We start from the raw sequence: 15437 nt of genomic DNA on the forward strand, positions 1-15437 counted from the left end.
CCCAGGTTCACTCAGTGGGAGCTCAGAGTTAATCATACAGAGGCAGATGGGGACAGGCCCAAGGAGATGCTTGAAGAGGTGAGGTGTTTGAGCAGATGTGTGGCCTGAGGTGGAAGGCTTGGCTGCCAGGGGTTGGGGGAGGCATAAAAAGCGAAGGCCCTGGCATGCAGAGCAGCCCGTCAGCCTGCCATGTCACAAAGCTCCGGTCCTCTGAAGCTGGGTAGGAGGAAGGTGTGTGTGTGTTGTGTCCTCCACAGCTGCCCACCTTGTCAATCCTGATTACCATATAATGGCCTCATTGATGCACAGTTTTATTAATCAAATTAACAAGTGCTGAGGGGGCAGAATGACCTTGGCCCTTCTGCTGAGTCAGGGACTGTCTCAGGAGGGCAGGTAGATGGGAGAGGGATACACCTGGACCCCCCTTTTATTCCCAGGCTCAGGCAGGCCTGCAAATACATTCTGCTTTAGCAGACAGACGGACAGTTGTGCTGGATTATCAGCCTCTCATGCTCACCCTGACCTGGACTTTAAAACCAGAGCTGAAGTGGACATCAGGGATGGACAGTAGGGCAGGAGTTGACAAAAAGATGTGTTTGTGTGTGTCTCCGACTATGGAACTGGGCTGTGCGGCTTTCCAGGGTGTGATCCCCAGATCCCGCTGTGGGAAGTTCTGCAGCCTTCTACGGCCACATGAGTGGACAGCAACTGCCCCCTGGTGGTCATGGGGCCAATGTCTGGCTAGCAAGTTCCTCATTCTTTCAAATGTTTTTGCAGTGCTGAATGGAGCCAAGGGCTCCATGCATGTTGGGCAAGGCTCTGCTATGGAGACACATTTCCAGCCTCCAGTTCCCATCTTGGAAAACAACCCCTAGGGGACAGGCTTTCTCATGGCTTCTAATGTGAGCAGTTCAGAAATGCCTCCTTTATGGCCCTTCTCATAATGTCCCTTTGGAGTCCAGGCCTTAAGCCTACTCCACTGAGAGACCTGGGGACAATATTGCTGCCATTGACCTTAGGGGGTTGCCAGGGCCTGCATGGAAGTGGTGTAGGCAGCAGAGACATCAGGTACATGGTGGCCAATGTTTCCTGGGCAGAAGGCAGGTCTTAGCTAGGACCATGCAGACAGGGTTGACCAGAGAGGGACCTAGGATGGGGCAGTTCAGGGGTATCCAGAGGGCATACTATGCACCAAGAAGAAGCTTGACTTTTGTAGCATAGGGCCTTGAGAGTATATGTCATGGGACTAAAAGGCCTGCTGCATGGGGATAGCACTACTCCTGCTGACCTCCTTGGAGGGCCAGCTGTGTAAGTGCAGTGCCCAGAGGACCCTGGTGCACATCTCTGATGTGGACGGTCAGGCCATGGTCCTCACAGCCACCCTGGGCAGTAAGGAGACATGGGGTGTGCAGTTCAAGGGCAGGTGCCGCAGTTCCTGCTGGCCAAGGCCTGGGGGCGGCCCCTGGTTTTGCCTTGCTTGCCCTTGTGGCGCCAGCCAAGGGGCCAGGGTCTGGCATGTGTGGGTGCTGGTGTCTCAAAGCCACTCTCTCTCTGGCTCCTCAGCAGAGCTGGCCGGTGGTCCCCCTGCAGCCAGGACAGGGGTAGATGTGGTCAGTCACCACTGCATACCCTACCTGTGGCCAGTGAGAGCTATCTGGGGTAGTGGGCTTGTTAAGGGTACAAGGAGTGGCCACACGAGGCTACCAGGTTGCTGCTCGTCATCCAACCCTGTATTGGCCACACTGGATGTGTCTTCTGGAAAAAGCGCTGGCTTAGAATTGAGTTCAGGACAGTGTCCCACTGGGGTAGGTGACAGCTTCCTTGGTGGCAGGACAGCAGACACACCATAGTGGTAGTAGCACAGGTGGTTACTGCCCAGGAGGCCAATCCCAGTTAGGGCCACCTGCCCACCTCCTCTGAGGCCTCTCCATCACCCGTCACCCAGAGAAACCCAGGGCTGGGAGCTGGGGACCTTCTCCTACACCCAGGGCTTACAGTGCTGCGTGGCTCAGGGCTGGGCAGCAGTGACACCACCTGTAGGCTCACGCCTGCCTCACTCATGTTCCTCAGCTGCGCCACCACCTCCACGTGCTTCCACCATTTGCAAGGCTGCCCATTCACCGACACGATGTAGTCCCCTTCCTGCAGGCCAGCAGCCTGTGGAGAATGTGGTCCAGTGGAATGGTGGAGGCACACCTCAAGTGACAGCCCAGGGACCTGGCCATAGGGGCAGGGGCCCTTACCTCAGCCTGGCCCCCAGGAACAACAGCAGCAATAAGCACTGGTGAATCACCCCTGAGTGTGAAGCCAAAGCCACTGTCTCCTTGGGTCATGTGCACAGGTCCCACCAACTGCCACCGGTTCTTGGTTGAGAACACAGACAGGGGCCCCTGGGGAGGCAGGAGCAGAGGTCTGGCTCAGTGGCAATGGAGGGGTCTTGCCTGTCTAGCATCCCATCTCAGCCTATTTGTCTTGGGACAGGTGTGGGTGAGGTACCACAGGCGAAGGGCAGACTGGGTTCCACTGAGGCACGTTGGGGCTTCTGGGATGTGGGAACTGGTTTGCTCACCAGCCGGTGGAAGATGTCTGTCACCTTTGTCTGGGACAGGTTGGGCATCCTTGCTTCTGGTGCCTGCTGAGTCTTAGCTGACAGGGTAAGGGAAAGAAGTCAAGCTAAGCTCAAGGCCTATGGGCCTCCCAGAGCCCTGGGTTGAACCTGTAGGACTTGGCTCAGCTCAGAGGAGCAGGTAAGCCCCAGGTGCACACCAGCCCTTCTTGGGCCCTTGGAGCCCAGCTGTCCCTGGAGACAGCTGGACTGCCCTGGGTGCCTGAAGGTAGGGATCCCAGAAGTCCTCTTGGAAGCCCCAGTGGCTCTGCTTCTCCCCATGACCCCCTCTTGCAGGAGTCAAGTGAAGGAGGAGGTGACAAGGGATAATGGTCTAACCCTCCCCCAGGCTCACTTTTCAGCCTGCCTGCCTTCTCTCCTAAACAGGGCTGTACTACGTAATCCAGGCTGGCCGCCAACTTTTACACTCTTCTGCCTCAACCTCCACAGTGCTGAGCTGGGATCACAGCATGTACCACCACGCCTTGCTTGGTAACTGCCTCCTTAACAACAGCTACAGGGGATCAGACCAACTTCCCAACTGGCACAACCCATCCCAAAGGGCCTTGGCTACTCACGCTGGATGTCTGGGGCCTCCACAGGCTCAAAGAAGTCATCCTCACGCTCAAGCTCTGAGTATTTAGCCAGTGAGTGCTGCAGTGCCTGGGTCACTACGGCCTGCAGCAAGTCTACCTTGCGCGGGACACGGCATAGAGTGTGCAGACGCAAGGCCTCCTCCTGGCCCAGGATGGCACGCTTCAGGTGGGCCTTGGCTATACAGGGGCACAGGACTGTCACATGTGACGGCATCCAGCCGCTGGCCCTGCCAGGCTAAGTCCAAGCCTCTCTCCCCAGGATGTTGCAGGAGGGGGCATGGGCCACAGGGTCAGACAGGATTCTAGACTGGGGGAGCTGTCAGGTACCAATAGCAGGACCAGGGAAAGCCTACTCCGCCCTCCCACCATCCATGCCCCACTTCCGCAGCACTCCTGAGTGCCTTGTTCTTGGCAAATTCCACCAGCACAGGGACACCAGGTGCTGAGGAACCATGGGACACCCTGCCACAGCTGGCCCCCATTGGAGATGTCTCACCTAGCTTCCTGCATTCCTCAGGGTCTTTGGGTTCACAAGGGTGCGGGGGCTGGAAGACTGGCTCATGCTTGGAGAGTTCTCTCTCAGCTGCTGCTAGGGGTTAACAAGGCAATGAGCCCAAAGCACACAGCCTGCGCCAGCACACACAGACACATGGGCCAGGGTACTTACGGGAACCACTGCAGAGAGCCACGGCTGCATGATAGTGGGCCAGGGCGCGGAAGTGCTCTGCCTTGACATGTGCCAGGGTGGTCCAGGAGGCGGGCACATAATCTCGGACAGCTGGCTGGGCCATGGCCTGGTGCACGAGCCTGTATGCAGCTGCCACCTGTCAGTGGGCATGCAGACCCTCAAGCCCACCCCAAGCGCACAGCTCCTACTCTGACTTATGCTGCTTGCCCACCACCCCAGGCAGGACCTCACGACCTCAGAAACAGGACAGCTTCTGGCTCTGGGACCGGCACTTAGCAAGGGGTAGAGGCACTTCCCGCCCACCCTTGCCCGACTCGGCTTTGTCCGTCCCTGTACCTACTACAAAGTCACAGCTTGTTGGGGGTCCTGGGCAGGGCTCCCTGGCCTCACCTGGGCAGCCTCCTGAGCCAGGAGAAATTGAGCAGGGCACTTGTCAGGAGTGGCAAAGGCTGGCAGTGAGAGACCCTTGAAGATGCATTCCTGTGCTTGGGCGGCCATGAGCTGCTCCAGCATGGACAGAGAGGTAGCACTCATGTCTGGGCTCGGTGCATGGGAGAAGTTCTCCCTGAGGAGTCTAAAAGCCCCTGCAGATGAACAGTGCTCACATGGACAGGGCTTTGCCATGCCCACCAGGGCCACCCTATAAATCTCCCCCCAAGGAAGGGCCTTGTGCCAAGCCTCTCACATGGTGGGGGACACATCCCACCCACCTGGAGGTAGCCCACCATAGTCTGTGCCCCTCACCAGCCGCACTCTGGAAGGCTTCGGCAGCCCGGCTGGTACCCTTGGTGCAGGAACAGTCCTGCTGTGCACCAATCTGCGTGTGCAGTGCCCCAATGTTAAACAGCACACTGCCCTTCTCGAAGGCTAGGGCTCGCTGCTGTGCTGGGACCCCAGTGAGTGAGTCGTACCTGTGGAGTAGTGTCAGGCTAAATGCAGATTCCACAACTGCCTCCCTTCCCCAGGCCTCTGCCCCTGCTGCTACCTCCCTACCAGTGGAAGAGCAGCCCAGGGCCCCTGGCAGGGCTGAAGAAACGAGCATCCAGGAAACAGAGCTGGCTATAGTAGGCTGCAAGCAGCTCCAGGCCTGCCTCATCCCTGCTGGGGGTCCGCATGGCCTGTGGGCGGGGGGAGAAGCCTGTTGGGCCCAGTGCCCAGATACCCCTCCACTCATGCACTCCACCCTATGAAGCCCTGGGTATCAGTCCCTGAGCCTGCAACTTCTCAGGCACTGTGAGTTCTCGGAGACAGCCTGAACCAGACACAGCTCTGAGGAGGGGACAGGCAGTCTACTGCCAGAGGCTAGCAAAGCAGAGCCTGCAGAGCTACCTGTGGGCCCTGGGCCCTCCATGAGCACTGGCTGTTCTTGTCTCCTAGATGTGTTGCCCAGGTATGGGGACTCCTGTCATGTGATCTATATACTGGGACCCGCCCTTTTGTGCCTCAGTTTCCTCTTCTGTTACCAGGGCTGCAGGAAGGTGACATGGAGCAGGATGAGGTGGGAACCGCCTACTCACCTGCCGCAGGCCGTCTAGCTCCTGAAGCTCAGCCTCATAGGAGACACCATCCTCTCCAAAGTGCCCTGAGATCAGCTCCTGACAGAAGGACAAACGTTGAGCTCGGGACACTGTGCCCAGCAGCCTGACAGAAGGACAGATGTTGGGCTTGGGACACTGTACCCAGCAGCCTGACAGAAGGACAGAAGTTGGCCTCAGAACATTGTGCCCAGCAGCCTTCTCAGGGGAGGGAAAGGCCACCGAAGAACAGGCTGTGTACCTGTGACCAGAGAGAAGGGCTAGGAGCACTGGGATTGGCCTGGCCTGGGGCATAGATGGGTGGGTGTGATTCTGGCTGTCTGGGCCCATGGCAGGTGCCCTCTATCACTTCTGGAGTCTGAGCCCTCTTTAGGACACTAAGATTGCTACTCTCACAGCACAAGTTCTGGCTGGGTGACCTTAATGAGCCAGCAGGACCTTTGTCAGGGGATCCTAGGACTCTGGCTACTTGGAGCTCACAGGATAATCAGGTCCTGTCATGTACTTCCTGGGGCAGGGCATGGGGACCCCGAGCAGCAGGTGGCAGGATGTCAGGTCCATGCCATTTCTGTCCCATTCCTAGTTAGTCCTAGGTCAGAACCTCCGGTCTCCTTATCAGTCCCATGAGATGGCTAGACCAGCAAGCAACTAAATCCCCCACCCACAGGCCTTCCAACAGGGCCATGTCCTTCCAAGCTCACAGTCCAGTACTTACCTTCAGAGGTGTGGCCCAGTCCAGCTCCTTGGTCTCTTTTAGGCCCAGGGGGATCATGGGAACCATGACACCGTCTCTAGAACCAGAAGCTGGGGCTCCAGACCTGCTGCCCGCAATGGCCTAGAGTCCCATTCTGACACCCGAGACCCAGCTGCATGCCCAGGTGTGTGTCTGCTGTGGCTGGTGTCTTACCCCTCTGGCTGGTCCATGCTTATGCAGCTGCCCAGCCCCGCCAGCTCCTCCTTCAGCAGTTGCAGGTTGGAGTTGACATAGCTGAGCTCCAGTGCAACTGTTTCTTTGACCCGGTTGTTGCTGGTGGCTCTGGGGGAGGCCAAGGGAGGTGAGAAGTCACAAGCCTGGGCAGATTTGATGACTTCAGGCCCAGTGCAGCCCCTGCCCCACCCAAGCTCCAGAACCCACATAGCAGGAGTGAGTGCTGCCTGGCCAAGCCCCACTGAGGTCAGGTGGCAGCAGGACCAAAGACTGGCCCACAGGTCCCTTTGGTTCTCCGATGCCTTCTCCTATAACCCATCTCCCAACACACCCTTGCACGAGCACATTCTGGAAGGCCTGCGCTCCCGCCTCACACGTGGCTTCCTTCTTGGTGTTCCACTGTAACTCCAGTGCAAGTTCCTTGGACTGGAGGCAGAGTCAGCCCACAGTGCCTGTACTGATTGGACCTTGACACAGGGATAAGGGGTCCATGAGGATAGGGACAGGGTTGGAAGAAGAGGGTGCTGAGGCAGTTCAGGTCTGAGCCCAAGCTGCTCACTGTGCTCAAAGAAGCTGCCTGGGTCAGAAGACCTGCTCCAAGCTACCCAACCGGGGTGCCTGGTCACCCTCTACTCAGCATCCCTGAGCATGTCTGAGGGTCAGCACAGTTTTTTTCAGAGCCTCCCAAAGGGCTGTCAGCTTCAGGACTAGCCCAGCACAGGGAGGCCCAGAAGTGGAACTGGGCCTGGGCTGTCTATGAGTCTAGTCCCATTGTACAGCTCAAGGGTTCCTTTTCCTGACTGATCATGGGCAGATCCGTGCCTGAGCCACTGCCTGGGTCCTATTGCCCAGCATGAATGTCCACCTACCCCAGGGCCTGGGTGGCTGAAGGTGCTCACCTGTACAGGTTTTCAGCACCAGCCCGCATCTTCAGCTCCTTGCTGATCTGCTGGTGAAGCCGGGCCTGGTGGCTCTGTAGCCGACCACACTGAGTCAGGGAGTCACAGCCCTGCAGGGAGGACACAGGTGGTCATGCCTGCCCTTGATGAGCCTTAACTAGACTGGTCTCTGCTGGGCTCAGTGGACCTTGTTCTGGCCTTGGGGAAGAGGAGTGGTCAAAAAGAGGCCCTCGGTCTGGACAGATAGCTTGGCAGTTAAGACATTTGCCTGTGAAGTCTAAGAACACATGTTCAAATCTCCTGGTCCTGTGTAAGCCAGATGCAGTGATGCAAGCACACAATGTTGCATATGTGCCACAAGAAGGCACATGCCTTTGGAGTTGGTTAGCAGCAGCTGAAGGCCCTGGCACACCCACTGTCTCTCTCTCTCTCTGCCTTTTTCTCTCTCTCAAAAAAATTTTTTTAAAAAAGATTACAACAAGAAGGGACACATAAGATGACTCAAAAGGGCTTGTGACTTAAGCATGAGGGCCTCAGAGGCTAGAGATGGTCAAACTCACTCCCCAGAACCCACATAAAAAGCTGGGCATGGCCTCGCCTGTCTGTGCCTCCAGTGCATGGAGGATGGAGACTCAAGATTTGCTGGAGCTCACTGATGGACAAGCAGAAAGAGGACACCTAGCATTGTCTTTTGGCCTCCACAATCATGTGCATGGGGTGTGTACATCTGCACACACCACACATCACACACACATACACATGCATACAAAAAAGGGAAGGGCATGGGGGCTGGGGAGGTGGCTTCAGTGATTAAAGGTGCTTGCTTGCGAAGACTGATTGACAGTCTGGGTTCAGTTCTGCAGTACACACATAAAGCTACATGCACAAAGAGGTGCACATGTCTGGAGTTTGTTTGCAGTGGCTGGAGCCCTGGTATGCCCATTCTCTCTCTCTCAAATAAGTATAAAAGGGGGTATCCTCTGCAGCCCTGGGAACTTGGATTCAGGGTTCCCCCTACAAGGGTTTATGGAATATGTGGCCACAAGCAACAAGCAGCCAGAGACACTAGGCAGCTGTGGGCCTGTACTGCTCAGGCACTGGGCACCCAACACTGCGAGGCAGACAGTGAAGAATTGGGTTCTAATGTCCCTCTGCCAGCCCTGGTGGGATGACGGTTTCTCCTGTGAAACGTGAGCAGAGTGGCCCAGGTTATACTTACTATCCCCTCTCTCCAACCAGAGGCCTAGTCATGGACTGTGGGCTACTTTCCTGCCAGGAAGTGGGGGAACAGGGGCACAGGACAAAGCATAGCACACGGTCACTGAGTTGCCTCCTGAGCCACGCAGGGGACTCATTCTGTCCAGGTCACTCATCATCCCAGCAGATTGGGGTTGGGCAGAAGGCTCCTTCACCTGAAAACAACCCCACTGCTGGTGACTGGCACCCAAACAAATGAAGGAAGAGGTCACAGAGACCCCAAGTTCCCTGTCCCCATGGCAGAGAGAGAGCCAGAGTGTGCCTGTCTGCAGTGACGATCATGGTCATAAGTCAAGGTGTGGCTCGCAGTCATGCACAGGCTGTGTTAAAAGAGGCCCACATCCTGGTGTGGGGACGCAGTTGGCCCCTCGGCAGCTTTCCAGTAAAGGGTCATGTCAGTGATGAGTGCCCACAGGAGTGGAACCTGGGTCCATCTTGAAGGCAAGCAGCTACCAACTGGTTCTTGGGCGACCAGTGAGGTGACTCACCTGTGCCATGGGTGCAAGAGCCCCTAGCTAGGTGCCTCCTGCTGGGGACCTGGAAGCTGGCAACAGTCTGCGTGGGGGTAGAGCAGATGGCAATGCTGTGCCCACACTTTGGGTCCAGCCCTATCTTGCATGGTCTGTGCTTCTCCTCAGGGCCCACACCTGCCTGTGCAGGAGGGACACTGAGGCTATGGTAGTCCCCTGCCCATTCAGGACTGAGAATCTGGGAAGGCCACCGAGGTAGTGGCCACTGATTCCCAAGGTCCTACTGCAAGGCTCCATCAGGTTCTGAGGGCTCAGGGGAGCAAATGGTACTGGGCACATGCAGGCAGTGGGCCTTAGTTCAGCATAATGGTCCCTGACTTCTAAGGGGGAACCTGTAGCTGGTCACCCTGGGCTCTGTGGAAACAAGCCCAAGGCCCATCCTTGGCTCCAGCCCGCAGGTCAAGCCAACCGCTTAACTTATGTTGGAGGATGGGCTGGACAAGCAGGCCAGAGGCAGACCTATGGGGCAGGGCTGGGGAGACACCAGAAGCCAGTGGCCCACACCCAGTTTTCCATGCTAAGTGGAGGGATGTGCCCAGCAGGGAGGGCACAGACATTGGGTAACCATGCCCCTCCTGATTCAACCTCCTCTCCCTCTGGAAACAAAGGCCACTCAGTTATGTCCTCCACTGTGACAATTCCTGACTAGCTCTGGGAAAGGGAGAGCCTGTTGTGGCCTTTGACATCTCAACAGGGGTGGCCCATCCAGGACAGAACCTGGCCATGGCCTGGGAAGACAGGGAAGGGGACAGAGAAACAACTCAAGGACTCAAGACAATGGCTAGAACTGGACTGTCCCCAGGACTAGCAAAAAGGAGACAGTTACCTCAGCATGAGCTTGGGAACAACAGGGTAGTCCCAAGTCCTCCCTGGGCTCCCATAGCTGGGCCAGCTCCATGGGGGAGCCACACGCCCTTGAGAGACTAGCTGCTTAAGGCAATCTGCAAGTATGGCCACCCTGTGAGGAAGAGTTCATGGTGGGCAAGGGGTAGAGTGCTTCTCTTTTTTTCCAGAGCCTGCTGGTCACCGCTGCACCAGGCACGCCTGGGGTGGGCAGGGAGGGAGCTCTTGAGGGATCTGGTCGATTCCCGGCAGCCCAAATCCTGATTCCTCCTTCCCTCCCTCCTCTCCCAGGAGACCTGCGCCACAGTCCCAGAGTGGATAGATTCAGCCACGGACAATGTGTAGCCTGACACCTGGGAAGGAAGGAGGGCAAAGTGCTATGGCAGGCAGCTGAGACTAACTAGTGACAGAAGCCTCTGTTTAGCAACTTCCTGATGTGAGCAAGGATGCCCAGAGTTGGCAAAAACCCCAAGCTAGCCTCTCACTGACCCCCAGGGGACAGCAGGGACTGCGCAGATCTCTACCTTACTGCCACTTCCCTAACGCTCCTGGAAACCGGGAACTTGGGAGAAGTGGAGGTGTGGGAAAGTGACCAGAGGACAGGCTGCCCGGTGAAGTCCAGGAAGTCTGAGCTGCCTGCCGCTGCAAGCTGCGTGGCATGGACATCCAGTGCCACAGCGCTGCAGAAGGCACAGGTAGGAAAGGGAGGTTTTGCGGGTTCCAAGAGCAAACACCCGTGTGGTGGTGGCGGCGGCGACTGGGGACGGAGGATACATGCCTCTGGGTCCCTAGAATCCAGGGGATCCCGAGCGAGCTTCGGGGAAACGATGATTCACACCTCGGCTCCATCACTGAGATCCCCGACGGGGACGGAGGCAAGAGACGCAGACTCTGGGCCTCAGTTTCCCCAGCTCGCCCGAAGGGGAGTGGCTCCCGGCCGGAGCGCGGGGCAGTAGCGGGGACCCGCACCCCTCACCGCGCCCCACCTGGCCGTCGCTATCGGCTTCCTGCTGCTGGGCGCTGTCCTCGCCGACGCCCGGCCTCTCCGGGAGGATCATCGCCGCTCGCTCGCCCGCCCCGCCGCCCGACCGTCGGCGCCTCAGACTGCGCCCTGCTCGGCCCCGCGCACCGGCGCGTCTGGCCCAGCGCAGGCCCCGCCCACAAACGCTGCCGCCACCCAATCAGCGACGAGGCTGTCAGGACGGACAGTAAGTATGGCCAACCGACGTGCAGGAGAGGTGGGCTTCAGAAGGCTGCCCCGCCCCGTCCCGCGGAGCGGTGTGTGTGTGTGTGGGGGGGGGGGCGGGATCCGGTAACCCCTGGCAACCGCGGCCCTAACGCCAAGCGCAGTACGCATGCGCCGCGGTCTGCGTCTGGTGCGGGAAACTTAGGAAGAGGCGTGCAGCGCCGGGGGAGGGGGCGGAGGGGCACGGCGGCCCCTGTAGGGTCTCTGGGACTTCATTCCGTCGCCCCGGCAACAGGACCCATGGAGGGAATGCTCCAAAAATGTTTTACAATGGGGTTTTTAAACGGTTAGTTAGAGACGAGTGCTTGTGCGGATTCTCGAACAATGCCGGCTTTCTTCCCTGCGCGGCGGAGCAGAGCGCAGCTCCGGTTAGGGGCGCTGCGGTCCTAGTGCTTCCAGAAACGCCCCCGAGCCCCTGCCGCCTGGACCCAGCTAGCGCTCTGGCTTCCAGAGCCTGCCTCCAGACCGACTGTTCTCACGGCTCGCTGCCAGAGCCGGCTCGCCTCCTGGGCTCCGGCTTGTCGAACTGGCCTTCTCCCAGAACCCGCGCTCCCGGCAAGGCCTGCCAGGCCTCCTTCGGGTCCTTCTCCAGTCTCCAGGCTCCTGGAGGGCCCTGCCTCTCAGATGACATGTGGTCTCGGCACACTGCTGTCAGGCAGGAAGATCTGGGCACAGGCGGTGGCCCCTCTACATTCAGGCAGCCCTCTTGATTCAGGTCCTATAAAAGTCACCTTCTACCCTGGTCAGTTTGCCTTTGCCGAGCTGAGTGCTCAACTTGCGTGCTCAACTTGCATGCCCCACCCCATCACACACTTCGGGCCCTGCCATCTCCAGATCTAATCCTGAAAGCTAAACTCCTGGCCTTCTGCAGCTGAGCAATCCCATTCTCATCAGCCCCTGCTGGCCACTCCAAACCTGACCAGGACTTCAGCCTTTCGTGATGGCCCTTTAAAGCCCACAGGGTATCTGGAAGACGTTCGGCTTTTGGTCTGCACCTACCTGCTGGATCCCCACTTGCGCTCACCTCCCTCTCCACCAGCAGCTCTGTGCCAATTTTCTTTAGAGCTGGGGCTCCCGCCCATCCTTCCTGTGGGCCAGAATGTGGCTGGTGCCTTAGCACAGTGCACGTGAATAGTGGTATCTATCTTCTAGCATACCCAACACCAGCCTGTACCAGCAAACAGACCCAGACCTTTTAGAGTCTTCAGAATTGCCTGTGTGCATAGAAGTGCATCTCAGCAAGTACGTGTGACTAAAATAGTGTCTAGTTCTTTTTTTCTTTAAATTAGTTAATTTATTTTAGAGAGGGAGTGGGAAAGAGAAATTGGGTGTGCCAGAACCTCCAGCTACTGCAAACAAACTCCAGATGCATGAGCCACCTTATGCATCTGGCTTATGTGGGTCCTGGGGAATCGAACCTAGGTCCTTAGATTTAACAGGCAAGTGCTTTAACCGCTGAGCCATCTCTCCAGCCCAGTATCTGGTTGTTAACCTCCTTTCATTCTTAGCACAACTGTTGCCTTCACAAGCCATAGGGCAGTGCATCCCTCCCCAGCTCATCAAGGGCAGTGGAGACATCCACAGGGCTTCAGAAACACTCCTCAGGGACTCTACAGGGCTCTTGAGGATGTTCCAGCTCCTAGGACCCACTCTCAGTAGTGCTGCAGGGCGACTTAGCTCAGTAGACGGGACATTGGGAAATGAGGGTGGCTGTTAATTGTTGGAGGCCCTAAGAACTCCCAGGGATTTCCAGTTAAGAAGGCTAGACTCAGCTAAAGATCAGGTTGGAGGGGTTAGAGATATAGATCACTTGATAGATCCCCAGCACTGCATAAACCAAGTATGCTGATGTCCACTTGTAACCCCAACACTCAGCATGTAGAGCAAGAGGATCAGAAGTTCAAAGTCATCCTCAGCTACAATAGTGAGTTTGAGGCTAGCCTTGAATACATGAGACCCTGTCTAAAGAAAGAAAAAGAACTCCAGGGAAAATGCAACACTGCGAGGAAGAGGTGTAGTTATTGGGCTAAGGGTCCAAGCTAGGAGGACTTGCCCAGCATGTGTGAGGCCCTGGGTTGGATCCTAGCCTGGTAGAGGGAACACACACAACCACTAATCTAACCTTTTGCAGCTGCGAATGTTTTTCTTTTTTCCTCATCATAACATAAGCACAAGATGCTGATAATTCACATGACTCTGTTGGGAGGGGAAGGGACACAGGATGTGGAGTCTCAGCTTCCTGGGAAAGGGAATGAGCATGTAATGCCTGAGTTAGAAAACAAGGTTCCAGGGCTGGGGTGCAGTGCAGTGGTAGAATGCTTTCCCACACATTGGAGAGCAGGAAGCTCTGGGTCAGGCTCCAGCAATTAAAACAACAAAACAAAAAATGTTGCAGAAGCAGGAGAAGCAAGATGCGGTCACTGGTCTGTTAAATACCAGGTCAGTAACTTAAGAGTCCCCAAGGGCTGCCCACGGGAAGGCAGTGAGAGGTGAGGTGAGGTTTTGTTAAGCAGCCCAGCAGAGCCCCTTGGCTCATCTAACTGTATATTCCTCTGATTACAGCACACAGTCTGGAAATTGACAATAAAAATGTTCAAAGTAAAATGTAACTATTTCAAAATAAAGAGCTATTCCATTAACAGGAAGTTAAATAAGTACTACCTAGCAAATGAATGATACATAAAATTTGTGGAATTCCAGCTGAAGGAAATACCATAACTTTGTGTTTTATTGCATATGCTTAGAAAATAAGCTAACTAAATGGAAACAAAGTAGGAGGCACACATGGCTGGTAATTGCTATGTCAGTCACATGACAAAAAAGCCAATGGTTTGGTGAGAACTTAAGGCTGACAGGGTCCAGGGAGACCAGATCTGAGAGCAGAGAGGCTGTCAGTGAGGACATGCTTCTGACGGGTAGGGCATGTGGCCAGCAGCCAGTCCTTAGTGGCTCTTGATTAATTGTCCTTTGAACCTGCAGAGGCCACATACCCACTTGCCTTTTGCACTGCCTCAGGGTGTGCCTTGGCCTCCCGGAAGGACACTTTATTTTTTTAAAATTTTTTTATTAATTAGTTTTGTACTTAGCGAGTCAGTTTGGTACCATTATTAGGCTCACCTGTGACCTACCCCCTTTTGAGGTAGGGTCTTGCTCGTAGACCAGACTGACCTGGAATTCACTGTGTAGTTTCAGGCTGGCATTGAATTCACAGTGATCCTCCTCACACTTTTTTTTTTTTAATTTTAAAATATTTTATTTATTTATTTGAGAGCGACAGAGACAGAGAGAAAGACAGATAGACGGAGAGAGAGAGAGAATGGGCGCGCCAGGGCTTCCAACCTCTGCAAACGAACTCCAGACGCGTGCGCCCCCTTGTGCATCTGGCTAACGTGGGACCTGGGGAACCGAGCCTCGAACCGGGGTCCTTAGGCTTCACAGACGAGCGCTTAACTGCTAAGCCATCTCTCCAGCCCCTCCTCACACTTTTAAAAAAAAATTTTTTTTAATGTATTTATTTGAGAGCGACAGACACAGAGAGAAAGACAGATAGAGGGAGAGAGAGAGAATGGGCGCGCCAAGGCTTCCAGCCTCCGCAAACAAACTCCAGACGTGTGCGCCCCCTTGTGCATCTGGCTAACGTGGGACCTGGGGAACCGAGCCTCGAACTGGGGTCCTTAGGCTTCACAGGCAAGCGCTTAACCGCTAAGCCATCTCTCCAGTCCTCACACTTTTTTTTTTTTAAATTTAGTATTTATTTGTAAGGAGAGGAGAGGAAAGAGAGAGAAAGAGAAAGAAAGAGAAATGGGCACACCAGGGCCTCTAGCCATTGCAGCTGAACTGCTTATGCATATACTGTTCTGTGCATCTGGCTTTACATGGGTCCTGGGGAAACGAACCCAGGTCACTAGGTCTTGCAAGCAAGGCCTTTAACTGTTGAACCATCTCTCCAGGCCCATGCTTTTTTTTTTTTTAAATGAGGTATGGTCTCACTCTATAGCCCAGGCTGCCTCAAATTTAACAGTTCTTCTGAGCCAGGCATAGCTGTGCACATCTTTAATCCCAGCACTTGCATTCAAGAGGCAGATGTAGGACAATCACTGTGAGTTCGAGGCCAGCCTGAGACTACATAGTGAATTCCAGGTCAGCTTGCCTAGAGCAAGACTTTACCTTGAAAAAAAAAATCTCCTCTTTAGCTTGTTAAATGCTGGGATTACAAGTGTGAGCTGCTCTGTGTCTCCACACACAACCTCTGCAGGAAGGCTTGGGAGTGTTGTGCTGGCTGGCACTGCTGCCCCATAAACCAGGATTTT

The 15437-nt window shown here is 55.6% G+C and overlaps 1 protein-coding gene across 6 annotated transcripts; it reads right to left on the minus strand.

Annotated features, from left to right (window-relative positions):
- Positions 1-294: 294 nt before the first annotated feature.
- Rhpn1 (rhophilin Rho GTPase binding protein 1) lies at positions 295-10980 on the minus strand. Of its 6 annotated transcripts, XM_045144611.1 has the most exons (16): positions 10868-10939; positions 8471-8663; positions 7252-7361; positions 6332-6460; positions 6140-6245; positions 5407-5484; positions 4883-5007; positions 4634-4800; positions 4280-4473; positions 3869-4025; positions 3698-3790; positions 3184-3378; positions 2570-2646; positions 2244-2390; positions 1996-2157; positions 295-1584 (listed from the first exon to the last, which is right to left on the minus strand). In XM_045144611.1, exons 3-16 carry the CDS (start codon positions 7278-7280, stop codon positions 1414-1416), a joined length of 1830 nt encoding a protein of 609 aa, XP_045000546.1. In that variant the 5' UTR covers positions 7281-7361; positions 8471-8663; positions 10868-10939; the 3' UTR covers positions 295-1413. The 6 variants fall into 6 exon arrangements, with proteins under 6 accessions (XP_045000546.1, XP_004656358.1, XP_045000544.1 ...); XM_004656301.2 differs by lacking the exon at positions 8471-8663 and having other exon boundaries at positions 3698-3787; positions 6140-6215; positions 10868-10980; XM_045144609.1 differs by lacking the exon at positions 8471-8663 and having other exon boundaries at positions 6140-6215; positions 10868-10980.
- Positions 10981-15437: the final 4457 nt, after the last annotated feature.

The sequence above is a fragment of the Jaculus jaculus genome, chromosome 2 (genome assembly GCF_020740685.1).
Source record: "Jaculus jaculus isolate mJacJac1 chromosome 2, mJacJac1.mat.Y.cur, whole genome shotgun sequence".
Lineage (NCBI taxonomy): Eukaryota > Metazoa > Chordata > Mammalia > Rodentia > Dipodidae > Jaculus > Jaculus jaculus.

Bases quoted from the DNA above. Each gene is read 5' to 3' on its own strand.
- Rhpn1 (XM_045144607.1), bottom strand. From the start codon at position 10,939: ATGATCCTCCCGGAGAGGCCGGGCGTCGGCGAGGACAGCGCCCAGCAG. The intron at 6,246-6,331 runs GTAAGACACCAG...CATTGCGGGCAG, and splicing joins AGCATGGACCAGCCAGAGGG to CAGGTCTGGAGCCCCAGCTT. The intron at 1,585-1,995 runs GTAAGCCCTGGG...TCCTGGCTGCAG, and splicing joins GCCCTGAGCCACGCAGCACT to GGGGACCACCGGCCAGCTCT.